This window comes from Podarcis raffonei, chromosome 5 (assembly GCF_027172205.1).
Source record: "Podarcis raffonei isolate rPodRaf1 chromosome 5, rPodRaf1.pri, whole genome shotgun sequence".
Taxonomy (NCBI): domain Eukaryota; kingdom Metazoa; phylum Chordata; class Lepidosauria; order Squamata; family Lacertidae; genus Podarcis; species Podarcis raffonei.
Window position 1 is genome coordinate 79966123 of NC_070606.1, and position 21817 is coordinate 79987939.

A 21817-nucleotide genomic window follows, 5' to 3' on the forward strand; every position below is an offset into this window, starting at 1 on the left:
CTAGAAGTCGCCCACATCTTATAAGTGTTTGTTTTTGCTGCTGCTGCTGCTACAATTTCTATGGAGTGTGTCAAATAAGATGGGAGGCTCCATTTGCAGCACTGGCACAAATGAACACCTTGGTCCCTTTTCACGTATAGAAGAGGCAGGGACGACTGCACTCATTTCTAAGAAAACCAGCTGAGTTTTGCAGTGGTGGCTGGCAGAGGCAGATTTAGGGGAGCGCGGCCGGTTCACCTGCACCAAGCTGAGAGGGCTCTTCAAGGGGTGCCACAACAACTTGGAACAGAAGGCAAGAGGTGGGTGGCACCAAATTCCTCCACATGCAACTGCTGGGTGACCTTGGGCCAGTCACACTTCTTTGAAGTCTCTCAGCCCCACTCACCTCACAGAGTGTTTGTGGGGGAGGAAGGGAAAGGAGAATGTTAGCCGCTTTGAGACTCCTGAAGGGGAGTGAAAGGCGGGATATCAAATCCAAACTTCTTCTTCTTCACTGTGGTTGGTGCCCATTGGGCGGAAGCCAAGGAGGCCAACAGTAGGTGGAGCCACATCCAACAAGAGGCAGAGATGACTAATTCTCCTTCCTGTTGGGCAACATTGAGACTTGGGGGAAGGAAGCGGACAGGCAGGGCTGTATCTTGGGCTGGTTTAAGGAGAGAGGGCCTGTGGCGATTTCTGACTATGTGCTATTTGATGCAGCTTCCCATAGAAGCAATTTAGGAGTTGGCTGAAGGCCAAGAAGACTGAGCAGAGGGAGTTATTCTGCCTAGAGATATGGAGCTTTGGATACAACTCTGCTATAGTTCAAGGTCTCCACATAGGCATGATGACTCAGGACCTTCCTTGCTGGTTAGCTGGTTGGTCAGTGTGTGTGTTCTGAGAGCCATTTGGAGTTTGTTCAAGATAGAGTCCAGAACCAGGTCAGTATCCTGTATATAGTAACTTGTGAGTCTGTTGTAAATAATAAACACCTATAAGTAATCAAGTTACTGGTAGCAGCGTCTTGTTCCTGCTTCATCCTACCTGCCTGCAACTGATTGCTTCTGGAAGTCTGCATATGCTCTGCTATATTCAATGATAGGTAAAAATTAGACCGAATACTTAATACTCACATCCCCTTCAATATAAACTCCTGCTTCTCAGCAGTCGCACTACTTCTTGGTTTCCATCGGTCAGACCAAATAATATAAATGCTTTCTGCATCGGTTTTGAAATCATTTTGTTCTTAAAACTGGTTTTCAGTTTCACATCCCAGTATCATTTTTGCAAAATGTATTACTTTCAAATTAGATTTAGATGGAGATTTTCTCATTTTTGTCATATTGTATTACAGCCAGATTTTATAAAAATCAGCAGAGGGAAGAAAGGCCCATTGTCCCTGACTGCCACAATAAAGAGGGAAGGCACTCATTTGGGTTTTTAAACAGGGATAACTTTATTAACTGCAACATTTTAAAAGAATGTGCAATGGCTTGAATATTAGGTACCCTTCCTACAGTCTGGGCCCCTATTAGTAAACAGTATTTGCTACCATCAATAGGTGCTAGAAGGAGGGGTGGATCGGTGTCACCACATATTTAAAATATGTAATTTGCTTTACAGAAACATCAAGAATGCTCTGGGTGTGTGTTTAAAGAAACACCACGTTTCCGGTTCTTAAGTCTGTGAAGTTATGGCTGAAAGTTTGGGAGAGACTGAACATGATTTCCAGTACTCAAGAGTGTTTGACTGCCAGGAAATGGATGGGAGAAGTGAGAAACTGTATCCCTCTTGAGCTCTTTGTCCTCCCTATAAACAGCAGAAGCAGCAGAATGAAGTGTGTAAAAAGAGAAAACCATGCCCATTTGGTCGTTATCCACACTACAGGCCAGACTTAAATATACTGTGTTGTCATGGAGCTGAACTTTTACAAACAATGGCTCCTGCCAACCTAGTAGTTCGAAAGCACACCGGTGCAAGTAGATAAATAGGTACCGCTGCAGCACGAAGGTAAACAGCATTTCCATGCGCTCTAGCTTCCGTCATGGTGTTCCGTTGTGCCAGAAGCCGTTTAAGTCATGCTGGCCACATGACCCGGAAAGCTGTCTGTGGACACACACTGGCTCCCTTGGCCTGAAAGTGAAATGAGCACTGCAACCCCATAGTCTCCTTTGACTGGACTTAACCGTCCAGGGGTCCTTTACTTTTTTTTTTTACCTATGGGGGAATGAGAGATCTTAATGTCATAGGTGCATATGGAACAAGTGCATTTACTTTTCACCTTTAAAACCATTTATTCGAACTAAAGAATAAATGTGTATTTGTGTGCACAGGATAAAGAGTGCCCTGGTTATTGTTAGGAATCAAAGTTTTCTCTACAGGTGTGTTTAAAGCTAAGCTAATTCTGTTGTTAGAAGTGTGTGCCAGGTCAAGAAAGATACAGCCTATGCAAGTTTTATTTCAAAGCCGGATACTTCCGCAGCTTCCACTGTGAAAAAGCGCAGTCCTTCAGGCTACATTGAGTTAGACAGAATGACTGTCCATCTTGTGAATTGAGAAGTGGTTTTCCCCTTGAAAAGAGTGAATGTGAATGACAAGACAGAACAACTGCTGTTACAAACTGCCACTCACTTGACAGCGTCTTTCAACTTGGTTTCTTTTTTCAAAAACATGCATTTTGGTGCTTAAGGATTTCTTTTAATGTTTCTCTTCCATGAATACAAATAATATCTTGTATTACAAAAGAAAAAGAGGTATTACTTTTACACTGAACCAGAAATTCAGCTTACAATGAGAACAAACCCTCTAGGATAACGTTGCATTCTTCTAGTCTATAGGAAATAGCTTGGACAAGTTTTTTTCTTTTTCTTTTACAATCACTCTTCCTGAAAAAGCCCTTGTCTCAAAAGCGCATGATGAACAGCCTAGTTTTTCCTATTATAAGTGTGGAATGAGTGTGGCATAATTGGCCATATTTGCACAAAATACTGAGCTTGTTGTGCAGGAGCTGAGCCCTCCTGCTGTGTTCTTTTTTCATGAGCGGGTAACTAAACCACAAAGCGGCAAGCTTAGTGTGATATCTGAACCCAGAAGCATGGTTTGTTTCACCCTAGCAAACCATAATTGCTACCCAGAGTTAAACCAAATTTAGTTGTTAGCTTGGTGATCATGGTTTACTAGGGTTTCTTTTGCCCCTCATATGAAAGGATAGTGCAAAAGATAGTGTTTCAGACCGTGTGTACCAGCCCATAACTTAAAAGCAAGCCTTTGTGGTTTGGCATTAGATCCTAATGTGGCTATTCTGCACCAATTTGCTGCTGTGTTTCATTGCCAAATATACGGAACAAAATACATGGAAAGGGCTGGGCAAACAGGCCATACATTTAAAGCACACAACTTCCACAAATAAACCAGGGAACTGCAGGTTCCCCCTCACAAAGCTACAGTTCCCATCACTCTTAAACAGTCCCCAGGATTCTTTGGGGGGAAGTCATGTGATTTAAATGAATGGTGAGTATGCAGCCCAAGGTTTGCATCATCTTCACCTTTATGACCATCAGAGATGGGTATCTAATAGATCCCAGAGAAATGTGAAAAAGCTTCTATTGGAAAAGAAAGAAAAGATATGATAGTCTTATAAATCTTAGGTAGGTTGTAATGGCAAACATTTTTGGCTTCTGTTTTTCCTTTCAACCCTTCCCCCCCCCGAAACCCCCGCAAAAAACTTTACATAGTTGAGTAAAGCAACATAATTGTTGCAATTGCATCAATTTAAACCATGGTTAACATGAGCTAGATTCCATTGAAACCTGAGTTTGGGAAACGCATCAACCCTGATTCCAAACACTGGTGACATGGGTAATCTTGATGTTAACCATGGCTACCTGTGATGCAATTGTAATATCATGCCATGGTCACAGGAAAACACAGAAGAGAAGGTGGGAAATCAGACAGAAAGGAAGAAAGTCTGTGACACACCATGATCAGAGGATCAGGAATGTCACATCTGCACTGGGCCTCTGTGCTTGGATCACCCGAGTTTTGCATGCAAGTTTCAAGGGATGTTTGAATGGGATGCAGCCGCTCCCCCTTTTCCTGATCATCCAGTGTTTGGTTTCTGTCACTAGATGCTGCTGCAGTACTGTTTAGTCACAAATACAAGCACGATATTTTGGAAATTGGCGATACCCTTAGAAAAACCCTAGTATTTAATTAACTATGTATGACTGGGCAGGATTAAAGCACTACACCAGTGTGGTGTAGTGGTTAAGAGTGGTAGTCTCGTAATCTGGGGAACTGGGTTCATGTCTCTGCTGCTCCACATGCAGCTGCTGGGCGACCTTGGGCCAGTCACACTTCTTTGAAGTCTCTCAGCCCCACTCACCTCACAGAGTGTTTGTTGTGGGGGAGGAAGGGAAAGGAGAATGTTAGCCGCTTTGAGACTCCTTCGGGTAGTGATAAAGCGGGATATCAAATCCAAACTCTCTAGTTCCATGAGATCAGATTCCACTTAGTTTACACAGTCAGGCAACCGATGTGGGAAGACTGAACCTATATAATACTTAAGAGGATATGCACTCAAAGGGTAAGGAAGATGTTTTATCAACTGTTGGTTTCAAAACAGGCAGATATCCAATACTGAGATATAGACACGTGAAGCAAATCAACATGATTGTCGGTTCATGTAAAACAAAGATGGACAACCAGTAGCCTTCCAGAGGTTGCTGAACTACCACTCCCATGAGTCTCAGCCAGTATGGTCAATTATCAGGGATGATGGGAGTTGTAGTTCAGCAACAACATATCTAGAAGTTAGCCACCCTAATGTAAAAAGTCACTCTTTAGAGCTACAACTCAGCAATGGCAGACAGATCTGAAGTGCAGATTGAAACAAAGATAGCAAACAGAACACATGATTCAAAAGACAAGTGGGAGTCCATAAACACTGCAGAACTTCTTGGGGACAATGCTTGCTCCATTCTCTTCAGAGTCAGAGGGGTATTATTTCTCATGTGCATCCTCAGTAGAGTCTCAGCACAAGAGAAGCAGGCCAGTGCTTTTGAAGCACAAATGGTAGTATGACTGAGGCCATTTCTCACCCCCCCCAATCGAATCCTGAAACCCAAACTTCACATCCTAATGCATATTTTAAGACATGCCACTGGCATTTAAGCTTTCTTTCCCTTCTGCCAATGAAGTGAGGCTTTAAGTTTGCTACCTTTACTCCCCCCCCAAAAAAATCTGAAATTTGTACTTGAAAATTCAAAACCTTTGTTTCAACATTTGTAATTCAAAATGTGTGTCCCTATCATCCCTTTCACTAGTGTAAAACAGCACTGCCTCGGCGTGCTTACTATTACATGATCACTCTCTAATAAATACAGGTGTATTTAATTTCTTTGATGAGAATGGTATCAATTAAAAAGCTGTGGGATTAGGTTCAAAGGAGGGAACATCGTGGAGATAATAAACCACTCTGAAATTCCTTAGAAGTAGCTAAATGATAGAGGCAAAAGAGGGAAGAAACATTGTATTGAGTGCAGCATTTTGTGGTAATCAATAGCCATACCAAATTCTATTGTACAAGCATTTCAAATACAGGACATCAGGACCTCTTGCATTTTATGTCATGCAAACAACTTTTTTTGTGTATAATTTCTTTTTAAAAAATGAGGAAAAAGACCAAGTACATAAAGTTTTACAACATCTATTTACATCAACTGTGATGGCAATGGATACATTAATTCATGACAAGGCTCAAACAGTAGCGAAAAGAATACATTTCTGAGTCATTTAAATGCTAATGGCTACGTTGCTTACGGATCATCCTTCATTCTGTGAGAAAGCTTGTAAACAATGGAGATGTACATTTATACAATTTACAGTCTCAGGAGAAAATAGATCTCTGGTTTATCGTCTTCGCTTGGCTTTGTCTCTAAAAGAGAATCATCGGTATAAAACCGGTCATGGTACCCATAGCGCAATGATGTGCATGCACCCTCCGGAACCCCTCGGTCCACCAGATTGTCCGTATTGAAGTTATCCAGATAGCTTGCTATATAAGAGCCAGTGGAATGTCTGTTGATGATGTGAGGAGGTACAAGAGGCTTATTTCTAAGGACTACCTCTGCTACATTACTGCTCGCGTTAGAAAGTTTCTGCTTATTGGCTTCCTGTCGCTCCCTGGCACGACTAGCAATGTTTCTTACTCTGCTCTGACTCCTGGATGACAGTTTTCTCACCAACATTTTAGGGCAATCGTCATCCTGCTTGTTACAAAATGACTGGCAGCCGTCCTCCTGATCAAAGGACACTAGCTTTCGTAACTGTTCCGTCAGGGAATCTGTAGCCTGTGGTTTCTTAGCCTTCAGAGCAGTCACCATCTTGTCTCTCATGCCAGATGTAATGAAACCTCTGCTGATATACTTGTACTTGCTTTCAAAATTGCACGAGATGTCTTCTGATGTTAAGTCTCCAAGGCTCTTGGATTTACAAGGACTTGGTTGTTTTTGAGCCGAGGGAGAAGGCAGAGAATTCTTAAGAGCAGAAGAGTTCTCCATGTGACCTGTTGGAGAGATGTTCAACAATTCATTTTGGGTGTCTGAAATGTGCAAATAATTATTGTACAAAAGATCAACACACTGATGTTCTGGATAAGGAAGATATTGATTCTTCTTGCTCCTGAACTTGAAGTCTTCAAGCAGGTTGCTGTTGGAGAGATGCTCGCTGGTTAGGTTTCTGCAGACTGAACTGTCATAGCACAGAGTGTCCTGATTATGCTTAAGTTTCAGAGGAGAAGCAACTTGGCTCATATCTTCTCTCTTATATTCATAGGCAGTTATCAAGAGGTCCTGCAGCTCTCCGTCAACTTCCATTAGGCTGCTGCCTGTAGAATTTACACAAGTGAAAGGGACAACTATTGTATGTTCCAAATCTGAGCTGTCAGAGATGCAAGAGTTGCTATTGCTAAGAGAGTTCCAGTTGGCTCCACATTTCCTTTTAGCGTTTGCACTTAGCCCAGGTGAAATGCAAGAAAACACTGGACAGGTATCTTCTGCAACATATTTTGCGTCCTTGCAAGGAGGTTTGCCAATTGATGCTTGGCGAGAGGCTGGGGAAAGAGAGGCCTCATGGATAATTGTGTAAAGCGAACACTCTGTTGTCTGAGGGGTTGATATCATAGTAATTTTTGGTGCTGTTCCGACTGGCATTGCACTAGGAGACTTGTGGTCAAAAGATGTATTCTGATCACTTGGAGACATATGTGGTACATGTGCAGGCTTCCTATTGTCAATCTTTTTGCTAATTCCAGGAGGGCTTGGAACAACGGTCAAATTAGTTTGGTCATTTGTGACCTCAAACTGTCCTATCAATGCTGAGACAGAACTGCCCACATCACTCTCATCTGCTAAAGAGACCTCACTGATCAGATGAGAAATGTCACTATCTTGTATGGCTGGTATGGAATGAAAGTCACGGACATCACTACATGTAGGTGAAGATACATCAGGTAGTGGGGAATTGGTTATGGTACTATTTACTACTGCATGAGATCTAACGCTATTTACTTCTTGATGTCCTGGAGAAAGAGAATTCCCAGCTACTGGTTCTCTCTCTTTGCAAAACAGAGCATCATTCAACATCTTTTGACCCATGCAACATATACCTTCATTCTTGTCCCTTTCAGGTTCCTCCTTTGGGTGAACAGACTCGCTGGAAAGATTACTTTTCCAATACTCCGTGGAAAAATAGGTTTCAGCTATCCCAATGGCAAAGTCTAGGCTTTCCGGCTTTTCATACACAGGTGAGCTCACATAAATGCCAGCTTCGATGGCATCTCTTTTAAACGGAGACGCAAACTTTGCAAAAGAGAAATCTTTCTCAGGAGAAGAGGTGACCGCTTCTTTCAGGTGTGGTTGGTCCTCTTTGGTAGCTTTTTTACTTTTTGCTATATCAATTTAAAAACAAAACACAAAAACAGTGGTTAGGAAGATACTCACCCACCTGTTTATGACTACATTTTGTCTTGGAATAGGTAAATGGAGAATGTAAAAATCGATCACAATTGTGAAAGGACTTAATTATGGGATTGTGCAAGTTTAGTACAAATTATTCATGTGATATGAGGAAATGAGAAAATATATAGCACTTCATTGAAGCTTTTCTTTAATGTTTCATTACATCACTGCGGGCGTGATGTAATATTTGTTGCAAAGAATGTCAATGAGGTACCATAACCATTACCTTCAGCTGGGTTCCTATTCAGATTTGTACTATACAGAAGCATGGCAAACAAAGACAGAACAAAACAGCTCTGTTAAAACACCATCTGCAAACAAGAGGCATGCTTATCAAAATTCTTGAATTACACGTCCAAATCCTGGACTCCCATGCACAGTGGCCTCAGACAAGCATCTGGCTTTCATGAAAAGAAAGTGAATTTTCCTTTTCAGTTCCACTGGTACATTTTGTTTCTCGCTATTTCTGCATATCTATAATTCTAGGAACTGAAGAGTGATGTCAGATTAAAATGCTTTCAAGACTGCCATGAAACAGGCTAATCTTCATCGCTGTTGCATATTGTCTTGATGACACAGTAGGATCACAGATATTGGAATCTATTCATATGCAGACCTGTTACCTTTAGAGTTAGTAAGGATATATAGGGACCTTTTCCAATTTCCTGTGTATGGATTTTTATTTTTATTTTTTAAAAGCACCTGGCTGTTGGATAAGCAAAAAGAAGAGGGTTTGAACACAAGTTTGACCATGCCAAGGTTTACAAGGGTCAAGGCCTCCCTTTATTTATTTATATTTAGAAAAACTTAAGCTGTTTAATAAATAAATAAAAAATCTGCAGCAATAAACATTAATATAAAATAATTATCAACAGTAAATGGATAAAATAAGCAAAATGTAAAAGCAAATAATAAATTATATAACCAAATAGGCTTGTTTCAATAAAATAAAAGGTTTTAGCAGGTGTCTAAAACAATATAGCAAAGTCACTGATGCCCCCATACTGAAATTTCAACACCTAGCAGATGCAGAATGGACATCATGTGGCACTTAGAATCATAGAATCTTAGAGCTGGAAGGGGCCCAAGGTCATCTAGTCTAACCCCCTGCAATGCAGGAATCTCAGCTAAAGCATCCTTGACAGATGGCCGTCCAACCTATGCTCAAAAACCTCCAAGGAGGTGCAAACTCCACAGATCAAAGTGGTTGAGTGGGCAAGACGATTTTTCGAGTATACTGGTCTCAAGCTATTAAGGACTTCATGTACTAATAGCAAAATCTTGAGCCTGTTCCATTAACCAATGGTCAGCCTGTGCACACCTTTGAACAGAGGTATAATATGCTGGAGGTATCTCGCTCCTGTCATGCAGCAGCGTTCTGAACCACCTGCAGCTTCCACTAAATACCACTAAAGCTGATAGAAATGCTGGGGTATTTCCAAGATATTCCTTACACTTGCGTTTGTTGTAACTTTAAATGAGTACGAAATAAGCAGAATCTAATCAATAAATGAAGTCCATTTGCTGTCCCACAGCTTGATACTGAATTTATTCTCGTATGGATAATTTAAAGTTCACCTATACCTATGCCTATGATATGTTGAAGATTTTCTCCCTTGACACCACAGGCAATAGGATTTAACACTTTTACATAAAAAATAAAATAAAAACATTCCACAAGATTTCCTAGAAACTAGGTAAAAGTGCAACTATTACAAAACAAAACAAAAATCAAGAGTCGGAATCCATGAAAGCTTGAATACATGTATATGTTTTTAAGAAGCATTTATGAGGCCTCTATAGAAGGAACTTACCAGAAGTATTTTCGGTTTTGGTGGTGTCAGCAACAGGAGGTGCCTCCTGATCTGGTGATGGCAAGCCCACCAGATGGTATTTGTCAACCGGCATGGAGATGGGACGTGCCTGCAAGCTTCTACTCGTACGCCTCAGGATCTCTTCCTTCTCTTTCAAATTGGTTGCCTCAGACACACTCTCCTTAAGCTCCGTCACTTCCTGAAACCCCATTTTGCTCTTCTTCCTGCCCTTTGCTGGCGCGCTGGCAGTGCGTCGGAGAATACGTTCCCCAATCGACCTTTTCCGAATGTAATTAGCGCTGTTTTCCACAGAATTATGCTTGGGGTTCTTGTGAAAGAGCCCTCGGAGCCCTATCAGTTGCTTGTTCTAAAAAAGAAGAATAGAGAACGGAAAGGAGGGAAATACTACCGTTTTTTTGAAAATGTGGCCTATTCCACACAAAAACACATTTCTAAACAGCTGCTTGTGTACATTATCTGGGCGATGAATGGAGAAGAATCCCAAGCAAGCAAGCAAACAAAGTGATCAAGCCAAGCAAGTCCACACCTGGTCAACTGAGGAGAAAGCAGGCATTGCTTGCCATGAGTTCATGCATGTATGAGGGGATTTCTCTCTGTCAGGAAGGCAGCCTGCCATGATAGCAGAGGAGTTTTATGAGAGGCCTCCTAATCACACATGACAAGCTTGCGAGAAATGTCCTGGGGTGAGAAGCTGCCCTAGGCCCAGGAGCATTTTATGACATGGGCCACTTCGAAGCAGCAACAGCAGGCCAAGGTTTCAAAAGCTTGATGGGAAATGAAGTGACACAGCAGTTAACAGATCATGCGGTTAGGGGTGTCTCCTTTAAAAAAAGGACGATCAGCGCCCAGCAAGTGCAGAAGTGGCATGCTAAATAAAAGCTACCTTTGTGGCTCCTAGAAAGTGCATTATAGTATAACTGGGGTTGAGGATTAAGGGACTCCACTGAAAGGCAAAGAAAGGCACAGAATGATGGGCTAAATTTCCATTAATTTGGTCACATTGAAAACAACAGGATACATCGTGTTTGTCACAGAATTATGGATGGCCAACATGGCTCTCTCGGATGCTGTTGGATTCCATCAGACCTGGACATCTGGCTATAACCCCTGATCTACACGTTTTAACTCCTCAGAACTAGAGACTGGTAAAGATCTTTGGCTTCTAAACACCCATTTATACAACACCTATTTAAAATAAGCCCTGAAACAATGTGCCAAAGTTCTATGTCCATGCAGCAACAATAAAGGAATCTCCACCAAGCAAGGATGCGCCAGGGAAAAGAGAGTTACTCAAAGCCACAAGACTTGGGTAACAAGGAACAAAAAGCAGCAGCCTCAAGCTCTAGGTAGACAGGGGAGAAACATAAAAGGGAAGGAAGGGTGTGCCAATCAACAGCAGCCATAAATTCACTGTACCAAACAAACACTGTTTTATTTGACAATAAACCACGACCAAGCGAGGTGGATAAATGGGTCTAAACTCAAAATTCCATTGTCTAAAATCTGGTTTAATGAGAATAGAGCAGAACTATCTTGCAGTCCTGAAGGGCATCAAGTAATAGCTGACAATTTTTATGGTTCCAATAGTAAACCTATAACAGTTACAGTAGGCCAGGCCCTCCAGATGTTGCTTGACCCCAGCTCCCATCCACCCAAGCCAGCTTGGGCAACAATCAGAGGTTGTGGGAGTTGTAGGCATCTATAATCATCAACAACATCTGGAGGGAAGTCTGCAGGAACTGCATGCCACAGTAAATCAAGTAATCTCTAGCTCTCCTTACCCACTGAGAGTGAAAGACAAATTGATGGTTTCATATTATGAAGCTGGGAAGGTCAGAGATCACTTGTGCCTGACTCATAGCAGGTATTTGGTTGTAACAATAAACCATGGTTATTGTTATAGGAATGAGCCTAGGTGAGCCTTGGGTTAACTCGTTTGCCCGCCTCTTCCTGTGATTCAACCACAGTTTGGAATCACATTCAAACCCTAAACTGTGCTTAACTTAGGATTCACTGAAATAAGCCAGAACCATAAAACCAAGGTTCAAAGGGGAGTTGTTTCAGTAAAACATAATTAAGATTATCCACAATTTGTGACGGTTTTGATAAAATGGGGGGGGGGGGAGAGAGAACTGTGGGAAAACAGAAGCAAAAGCTTCCAGTCTCCTCCTTGTGGTTCCACTCGAGAAGGCAGAGGTTGTTTATTGTTACATCTAAGTGCAGCTATTGGAAGAAAATCTATATAGGTGCTTGAGCAAAGATACTTGTCTGGAGCTATTGGAAAAAGAGGATTTTGTACTCTAATGTTGTAGCTAGATGACATGGTTTCCAGGCTTCTGTTACAGGCATGCCCCCTCCTGTAAGGCAGACTAAGACTCTTAGTTTGACCTACCAGCGCTCACTAAATTGCATCCAGTTATGAATGGTGTGGCCTTCATTAAAATATATGAGCTGAGCATAAAATATGCATTCAGCCTTCTGTCAAAAGAAACACTGGAACTTTTAAGGAATAAGATAATAGACATTGGTGGGTTTTACCAGACTGGTGCCTAGTACTGGGAGGAAAAAATCAAGTCCCCAAATCCCAACTTACTGATATAGTAATTGATATGGAAAATATTGATAGAAAAACTCCCTTTTCTGATTTGAAAAATCCTTTCTGTTAATTCACCACATTGCATTTCTCTGATTGTGTCATGATCTTATAAGGATTCTTGAATTGCTAGTAGCAAGCTGCCTTATATTCAATCATGCCACCTAGCTCAGTATGGCATGCACGGACTGGCAGCACCACTGCAGGCTTTGCCAGCCTAATCTAATTTGCCAGGGGTTGAACCTGGGACTTTCTGCATGAAAAGCGTTGGTTCTCCAGCTGAGCTACAGCCCCTCAGCTATAAAAAATATTCATCCACATGAAAAAAAGAAAAAACCACCCAAGGCAGAAATTATGAAAAATCTTGATTCATGAAGATGACTTTTTGCCATTTTAAAACTTGGAGCAAGTTTGTAAATCTCCCATCTTCTGGAACAAAATGGAATAGCGGCAGCTTTTAATTAAGATGCATCCAAACTCAACCTCAAAAGAAAACCAATTACCTTTAAAAACAAAAACAAAACCCCAATTAAGACTGCTGCAACATATAACTATATTCGGTACTTAGATGAGAAACAAATGCCATAGAACCCTCTTCTCTCAGAAAAAAAGTGAATTCCTGCTGAGGGTTGCTTCCCAGTCTTGCAAACCATTGAACTGGCTCCCCCAGTGATCGCAAACAGAGATAAGGAAAATTAATTAATTTATTAGAGAAGCTGGAACATTACAGTTGGGGCAAGGCATGGGCCGACTTCAGACCAATGACACACAGCAGTATCTAGGGGATAGGGCTAACTAGCAAATTTTAGGTAAGCCCCTTTATATATTAAAGCCCATGGATCCCCACAGCTGAAGAGGGGCTACAGACACTGACTTTTAAATAATAATGTATACTTTGGAAGCACGGTAGTGAACTAAGCAACTCATTCATGGACAGTCAAAACAGGATATTGGACCAGATGAACTTTGAGCCTGATCCAGAAATACTGTTCTTATGTTTGGGGTGGGGAGATATGGCAAACATTAGAGACAGGATCGCATACATTAAAAAAAGGTAACTTGATTTCTAATAATAAAAAAACCCTGACGTTCTGTTTACTGCTTGTTTTGTAATTTTACGCCATATTCTTTTAATATGCTACGCTTCTTCTACCACCTGCGTGGAATAATGTTGGAAGTTGCCCTGAGGGCTCCATTAGAGAAGAGGCATGGTATATTTCAGGGAAGTCCAACAGGTCGATCTACTGGTTGATCGGGGGCGAGGGGTCCGTAGTTGATCACAGTTGATCACTCAATCCAATGGGTAGATCACTGCCAGTTTTTTTATAGTGGGAGTAGATCGCAATGTCTTGAAAGTTGGACATGCCTGGTATATTTTATTTCCCAGATTCATCACCATTCATTATATGTTATGTTTCTCAACACAAGATTTTTTTAAATTATTTAAATTATTATTTATTAAATTAGTATACAGCCCTTCATCTGAAGATCACAGGGTGGTTCACGACATAAAAATACAAAACGGGAATGCAAAATACATAATGAAACAAAAACAAACCGATAACTACCGCTCCCATAAGCATATTTAAAGGGTTATAGAATGCTAATCAGACAAAGGCCTGGTTATAGAGAACCATTTTCACCTGGTGCCTAAACATATGTAATGAAGGTGCCAAGCCAGCTTCCCTGGGGAGAGCATTCCACAAATAGGGAGCCCGTGATCATGTTGCCACCCTCTGGACCTCTCATGGAGGAGACACATGAAGAAGGGCCTCAAATGATGATTGCAGGGTCTGAGTTGGTTCATATGGAGAAAGATGGCCCTTGGGGTCCTGAGAATAAAACCAACAAATCTGGAAGACCACACTGTAGGCTGCAAAATGGCAACAACTCCCCCTTACCTTTCCATAAATTTCATTGATTGTTACATGAACAAATATAGACGCTTCAGTCAGTCCCTCCAAATAAACATGGCGGTAGCCTGGTGGAAGTGGAAACCAGCAATTAGTATTTGATATGTCAAGATGCTACCACACCAAGCTATGCATGTTAATATAGGATATACAGGCCTGCTTTAGGTGGCTGAGGATAAGACAAGACAATGATGAGGCTTGGGCTTATTCTACCTTCCCCTTTGTACATGAGACATTAGGCAGAAAATGTGAAGTCTGTGCTTTTCAAGGTTGTAAAGGCACAAGCAATAATAGCTATGTCCACATCCCAGAGAAAAAGATTGCACTCCAGTCTAGGCACAACTAGTCTAGGCGCAAACCTCTGCAGCATAGCCTGAATGTCCAGGGACAGAAGGACTAGGGAAATGGCCGTCAAAGACATCAGTTGCAAGAATCCCCACTCAGTCCTGGTCACAAAGTCTGCCACACATAATGACTTGACTCTGCTTCCTACTCTGATGTAGACTGCTGTTTTGCCTTGTTTGCCTATGCATTTCCTTCTTTCCAACAAAACTCCACATCTCAAGCTTCATGAGCAGAAAAGAAACCTAGTTAGAGCCCCCTCCCTTCCAATCCCACAAATTTACCGCACCAGCACAGGCTGAGACATATTGTAATTTCACCCATACTGCCAGCCTATCAATGATAGGTAAGCAGAGGCACTAACCGGGCATAAGGCTGCTGAAGGCGACAGTCCTTTGTCCAACAAAGTCTCGGCCGATTGGATCGTGATCCCAGACAAGAAACCGAACCAATGCTATCTCAGGCATGTGGATGTTGAAAGTGAGTGTTTCCTCCCACACAGGATTAAACCCTGTAAGGAGCAGAGAATACAAAAAGTCAAGTGCGGGAAGAGAAACAAGTCATCTAAGTACTCACCCTGTTAACAAACCACCGAATGAGTCTACGCTGAAAGCCCAAGGGGTGTCTTACTTTGTGTTGGGTTATTCCAGCCCCTAGTCTAGTACCTGAAAATTAGGGCGTCCCCAAAGAATACAGAAATTGGCAATTCCTGTTATCCTGCCTTCTATTCAAAAATAGAGGTAATTTCACCTAAAGCCTCATGAACACTGTAATAAAATTTGTGCATTACAGTATATTCATCATCATCTTTTTTTAAGTTTATAAGCATGTTCCTTGACACTAGTGCATGGCCAAATTGAGGCAAGAAAAACCGATGCAACATGAGGCACTAAAGGTCAATTCACAAATTATACTATTTGTGAATTGAGTTCTCTTTTACGCTATGCAATTTTTTGAAATATGCTGTTACCCCGTAATTGCTGTCAGTACCTACCAAGATCAAACGTATCTATTCTTAAGGAAATCAGCCCTGAGTGCTCACTGGAAGGACAGATTGTGAAGCTGAGGCTCCAATACTTTGGCCACCTCATGAGAAGAGAAGACTCCCTGGAAAAGACCCTGATGTTGGGAAAGATGGAGGGCACAAGGAGAAGGGGACGACAGAGCACGAGATGGTTGGACAGTGTTCTCGAAGCTACCAGCATGAGTTTGACCAAACTGCGGGAGGCAGTGGAAGACAGGAGTGCCTGGCATGCTCTGGTCCATGGGGTCACGAAGAGTCGGACACGACTAAATGACTAAACAACAACACCTACCAAGTATTATCATGAAGCATCAGACACTGCTCTGGTGCTGTGCCTGAACAGGAGACCTCGTCACATGTCAAACATTTCCCACTCAACATGAGAAGGTTGTTGATATGAGTGGGTTTGACAATGTGCACTCATACATTAGGAGTGGCGCTTGTGTGCACAACCCATGGACATTTTGGAGAATTTCTGAGCTCGGGCAAAAGCCTGTGGTCTCAGGTCAATTCTAGCAACAGGAGCCAAGATGAAAGTTCAACTAGTCCATTCCCACAATGCTCAAAAACACTCCAGTAAGTACCCAACTAACATAAAGAGGTTAAGTGCACAGTGTCAGTCTGCATGGAATTAGAAGTTGCATCTCCTTTCCCCCACAAATACAAATACAAAGGGGACAGGATTGGAACCACAGTGGGACAGGGAGCAGACCAAATCTTGGGGCCAAATAATGCCTAAGGCTGGCCCAGCCACAGGATGCCCATTATTGACTATATGGAACTTGCCGAGCTGACTGGGAGACTCTGAGAGAGAAGAGATGGTGGAAGAAGATTGGAAGAAGTTTAAAGAATATTTGAAAAAATATGTTAATATTTAAATCTTATAATAGCTTTGGAAGTGGATATAGGCTGTAGGGTTAGAAGTAGAAGATAGCATATTTTAAAATAGTATTTGTAAGTGATAAAATGTGAAGATTTTTATGGTAAAAGTAAGCGTGATAAAAAAATGGTTAGAAATTATGATATATGTAAACTGCTAAAGATGAGGTAAAATGAAAATCAGATAGGGGGGACTTGGGGAAGCTCACCTAACAATGTTTAGAAAAAATAAGGATAGGAAAAGAATTTGTATTGTTTGTTTTTCTGTTTGTGTTGTTTAGTTGTGTTATAAAATAAATATTTGGGGGGGGGATGCCCAGTATTGATGCTATAGATGACTTCAACTCAAACAAACAAGAAATCCACTGACATGTTTCTTTCTCTCCTTTTTTTTAATATGTTCCCTGATAAAAATGAATGAAATGCAATGACCAAGAAAAGGAGAAGTGACCTCTTTAAGTTGCTATTCTAACAGGAAAGAGAAAGTTGAAAGTTCAGGGGTGAAAATAAGGCCATCTACCAAAAGGTAGCTCCAAAGCTTGATAGAGCAGGAGGACAAGCAATTATTTCTTACCCTGACACTGGCAGTGATGAGGAAATCAATAGCCATTCAACGAATAACCTGACATTTTTGTTAGCTCTTCTGAATGGCAGTTTCTGAGTATTGTGTTAGCTAACACAAATTTTCAGTGCTGTCGCTTCCTGTCCATTGTGACAGAAATTCAGTAATTGCTTAGCCCTGCCCTCTTCCATAACTCTCAATAAGGAGGATTTTTTTTAACCCATTCTCTAACTTTCTCATTATCTACAGAATTTGAACCTACTTTTTATAACAACTGTGGCTTGTCATTCATACTGATCATATCTGCTAAAACGAACATCAGATTCTGTCTGCATAACTTGCGCTTAGCGATAACCTTTGGGCAGTCCCTTTTGGAGGGCTCTGGTGAATCTTCATGAAGCAACACATTGAATTGTTTAATATTAATTAGTGGTAGCATGGGATATATATAAGACTCCAACTCATTCTGGAAAACTGTGCTTGATATTCTGATTTCAAAAGCACTCATTGTTGCTGGCAGAAAGAACAAGCCAAAATTCACAATAAAGAAGTGCAAACCACAGATTTGCAGATGGAGGCTTAGCCAAAATAGGGGGCAAAGAAGAACTGATACCAGAGGCAGAAGAATATAGGCAAAATGGCAAGTGTCTTGAATAATGGAAAAGTACTGAGATGATATAAAAATAATGCTAATCATATATGCCCATTAGAAATGGGGAACTGAAATTGGCAGGAGAGGAGAAATTGAATACCTGAAGGAACATTATTAAGGCCACACTCATAACATACATTTAAAACAATATGATATCGCTTTAAACAGTCATAGCTTTACCCAAAGAATTCTGGGAGCTGTGGTTTGTTAAGGTTGCTGAGAGCTCTTAGGAAACCCCCATTCTCCTCACAGAGCTACATTTTCCAGAGCAGTTTTACAATCAATCCCTCCTGACAACACTCAACAGCTTGCATATAACAAAGATACATACAGCTTGCAGCCTCTTACCATTGTCATCCACCACCCTGGTCTGGTCTTTGCAGCAGTCAACCGGTAACCCAATAATTTCCACCTCAACAAATGGATCGATTATCTGCTTGAGACATTTTTGGAAACAGAAAATACATATTTCAAATAATTATTTCATCTTTCCAAAGCGTGCCCGCAAGACAGCAATTTTATAGACCTACCAGAATAATATATTAGGTTACAATTTTTCCATTATATTAGATCACAACCAAGTAATTAAAAGCAAAAGTTGAGATTTGAATTTGTTCAGAAGCCAAAATGTGGATTCATCTGTTGCAGTCTTGATAATTCTTTTATAGCAAGGGCTGAGAGAGATCATTAGGATTCTGGAGACAAACATAGGATGTTTTCAGGCAATTTTGGGCTCAAGTCTAACACTCCCTTCACAATGAGAATATTGTGGCGCACAGCTCTGTGCTTGAGCACATTCTTAACATCACTAGCATTTGGGGTGGTCCTGATGTTGCTGGAACTACAACTCACACCATCCTTGACTGGCTGAGGTAGATGTGAGTTGGATCCAGATAGCATCTGAAGGGTCACAGGTTCCTTAAATAACCTGTTAAAGTATCCAAGGATAGACCTCCCTTCCTGAGATCTTGCAGAGCCATAATCCAAGCTCTTATTTTTACTATTGGAAATTTGTTTCACTTGTCTGTTCTAAATATCAGCGTGTTGCTTAAAATGTTTATTTATGTTTGTTTGTTTTTCAAATTTCCATCTTGCCCTTCCTCCCAAAGGAGTCTAGGAGACCAAGCAAGAAAGCAGTGCAATGAAACCTAAAATAAAAACATGTTTGGAACATCTAAAAACATCGAAAACACCTGAACACATCTCTGAAGACATAGGCTCACAGCTGAACAAGGTTTCAGGAACTGTTTCTTTCAGCCACCAAATGCCTGGATGAGCGGAAATGTTTTTAAACTCTTCCTGAATGTTAATGAGGGAGACAGATGCCCCCCAACAGGGAGGGCAGTCCACCAATTTTCTAACATGTACTTCACATTAAAGAGTTAAGTAGCTGCTTCATCGCACCACGCTGTCAAGAGGACAAATTTTATTAACGAACCTTTCCGTCCCTCCAGGGTGCAATCCAATGTGTCATGAAAGGTGAACAGAAAATGCAGTAATGAGGCCAAGTGTTGAGTAAACAGAAAAGACGACTATGTGAGCAGGGTGCCTTCTCTAGCTGCATTAACTCTATACAGAAGAGATATGCCTGTCCTCATAAGCCCCCACCCTTTGTATTTTGAACATTATGAAACCGTAAAGATACAAATTATTGCAAACTCCCAAGCCAGAAACTTGCAGGGAATATGTCCCTAAATCATTAAACAGAAATGCATGGTGAATTTCACAATTTAGCCTTCAGCGCAATGATAAATTAATAAGTTGTTTATCCCACACTAAGATAGCAGCTGCGGGTGAATAAAATTCAGGTGTGCACCACGCATATCCTTAAGAAGTCCTGTAGGCAATGTGCACATCCATACTCAGAGACTGGAAAACCACAAAAGCTATCATCAACGTTGTTTACCTCTCCTCTGTCTCCTAACACTGAGTCCGGAGGTTTCGGCAGCTGCTGCCCACTGATGATTTTGAGGAGAAGTTGCTTCTTAGGGAAAGCAGGCAGTGGATCTGTAGAATAGGGATTGAACGTCCCTAGAGGGTGCAAAGAGTACAGAAGGGTACAGTCCTTCAGATAAGGAGTTATGCGTGTCTTACGCACTTCTAAATAAAAGCAGGCAGTCAACAAGTAACATACAAATTCTACTACGCAATGATCCCCATACCCCGAATTTTCTTTGGGGGATTTGTTTGCCTGCCAATCTGGATGACAGCAGGTACTTCACATACACAATTCATTGGCCATGGCCAGGGCTGGATTTAGGTTTGATGAGGCCCTAAGCTACTGAAGGTAATGGGACCCTTTATATGTCCAGCTGTCCTTTGTCAACAACAAATTGTCACTGTTTTTTGTGTTGAATATAAGCTACAGTGGTACCTTGGGTTACATATGCTTCAGGTTACAGATGCTGCTAAACCAGAAATATTACCTCGGGTTAAGAACTTTGCTTCAGGATGAGAACAGAAATCGTGCAGCGGCAGCAGGAGGCCCCATTAGCTAAAGTGGTGCTTCAGGTTAAGAACAGTTTCAGGTTAAGAACAGACCTCCAGAACGAATTAAGTTCTTAACCCAAGGTACCACTGTATATGGTAATTTATGGACCTAATAGGTATCTAAAGCCATTTGCACATAACAAATAGGAGTCTACACAACACAAAACACTCCTGCTGTATGTAGGTTTTATTTTAATTGTTTTTTATCTTATATTTTGGAAATGTACATCCAGTTGTTGTTTCTTCCTTTAAATTTTTTGGGGGCCCTCAAGAGACTGGGGCCCTAAGCAATAGCTTGTTTAGCTTATACGTAAACCCGGCACTGACCGTGGGATAAAAGATCAGACCTGTGTTAATCAGTTAATGCAATGGTTCCGCCACCATTCTATTATTTAGTTCATTTATCCTCCTCTGCTTATTGGATTCTGTAAATTTAATGCTTATTTTAGGCACTTCTTCCCCACCCTTCAACAAATCAGCTCTTTTATTTCTATCAGCTTTGCCTGGAAATTTATCACTGTCAAAGGACTGTTGTTATTACCATTAATGAACATATTGCAGCCTGATTGTTGACAATAAAGATGGTGAGCCTGCGGCTCTCAAGATGTTGTTAGACTACATCTCCCAGCCAGTATGTTCAATGATCAAGTATAAAGGGAGTTGCAGTTCAACAATGTCTGATAGGCATGGCTTCCTCAATTTATAAAGCTCTAATAACACTAGAATATGGCAATCCATTGTACACAGAACGCCATGGGAAGTGGACCTAGATGTGGAAATACCAAATGAAAACTTGATGGCTTTGTGGTCTGAGAGACTGTTGAAATCTGCTTCTGCAAAAATAAGGGAAGCCTCATTAAAACGTCTGCGTAGGTGGCATTATACACCGGTGAGGTTATCCTGAATATGTTATCCTGAACATCTAAGGAAGTCAATCCCAATTGTTGCAGGGGATGCACAAGTAAAAGGTACATATGTACAAGTAAAAGGTACATATTTCCATATGTGGTGGTGTTGTGACATCATCAAACACTTCTGGAATGCTGTCTTCAAATAAATAAGCTTGATTGAAATGTCTGCTGCACTATCACTACTTGGGCTTAGGATTCCGTCTGCTCATGATTATCCTAAACATGACCTCTTATCCTTTCTATTAACTCCTGCTCGTTTGGAGATAGCCAGATGTTGGAAAATCGGTAATGGGCTGAATGAACATTGATTCTTGGTGTAACAGAGTATGGTCAATAGCATTGGCTGAGAAACTAACATGCCAGGTGAGAGCGGCAAAGGGCAAACACAATCCATATTCCTTTTATAACATATGTCAAATGTTTATTGAATACATAAACAAATCAGACTGTGGCAGGAATCCACCCAGCACTCATGGGAAAATGTGGTGTGGTCTCTTGGAGCAATCAAATGAAACTTTAACACATGACAAGTTACTTGTTGTTTACTGTTGTAACAATTGTTTTCTCAAAATTTATCTTCTGTACCATGAAATAAATAAAAAGTGTGTGTGTGTGTGTG

The 21817-nt window shown here is 41.2% G+C and overlaps 1 protein-coding gene across 8 annotated transcripts in view; it reads right to left on the reverse strand.

Moving 5' to 3' along the window:
- Positions 1 to 5494: 5494 nt before the first annotated feature.
- The window catches only part of PLCH1 (phospholipase C eta 1), a 144308-nt gene continuing 127985 nt past the window's right edge, over positions 5495 to 21817 (reverse strand). For 5 of the 8 annotated variants that reach the window (XM_053390329.1, XM_053390328.1, XM_053390333.1 and 2 more), the window contains 7 exons: positions 19704 to 19828; positions 18146 to 18230; positions 15045 to 15191; positions 14327 to 14406; positions 10716 to 10775; positions 9812 to 10178; positions 5495 to 7927 (listed from right to left, as the gene is read on the reverse strand). In XM_053390329.1, the coding sequence (XP_053246304.1) occupies positions 5859 to 7927; positions 9812 to 10178; positions 10716 to 10775; positions 14327 to 14406; positions 15045 to 15191; positions 18146 to 18230; positions 19704 to 19828 (2933 nt within the window). In that variant the 3' untranslated portion in view covers positions 5495 to 5858. Of the gene's footprint in view, positions 7928 to 8223; positions 8253 to 9811; positions 10179 to 10715; positions 10776 to 14326; positions 14407 to 15044; positions 15192 to 18145; positions 18231 to 19703; positions 19829 to 21817 lie in introns of those variants that run through there. The other 3 variants (XM_053390334.1, XM_053390335.1, XM_053390331.1) reach the window with 3 other exon arrangements.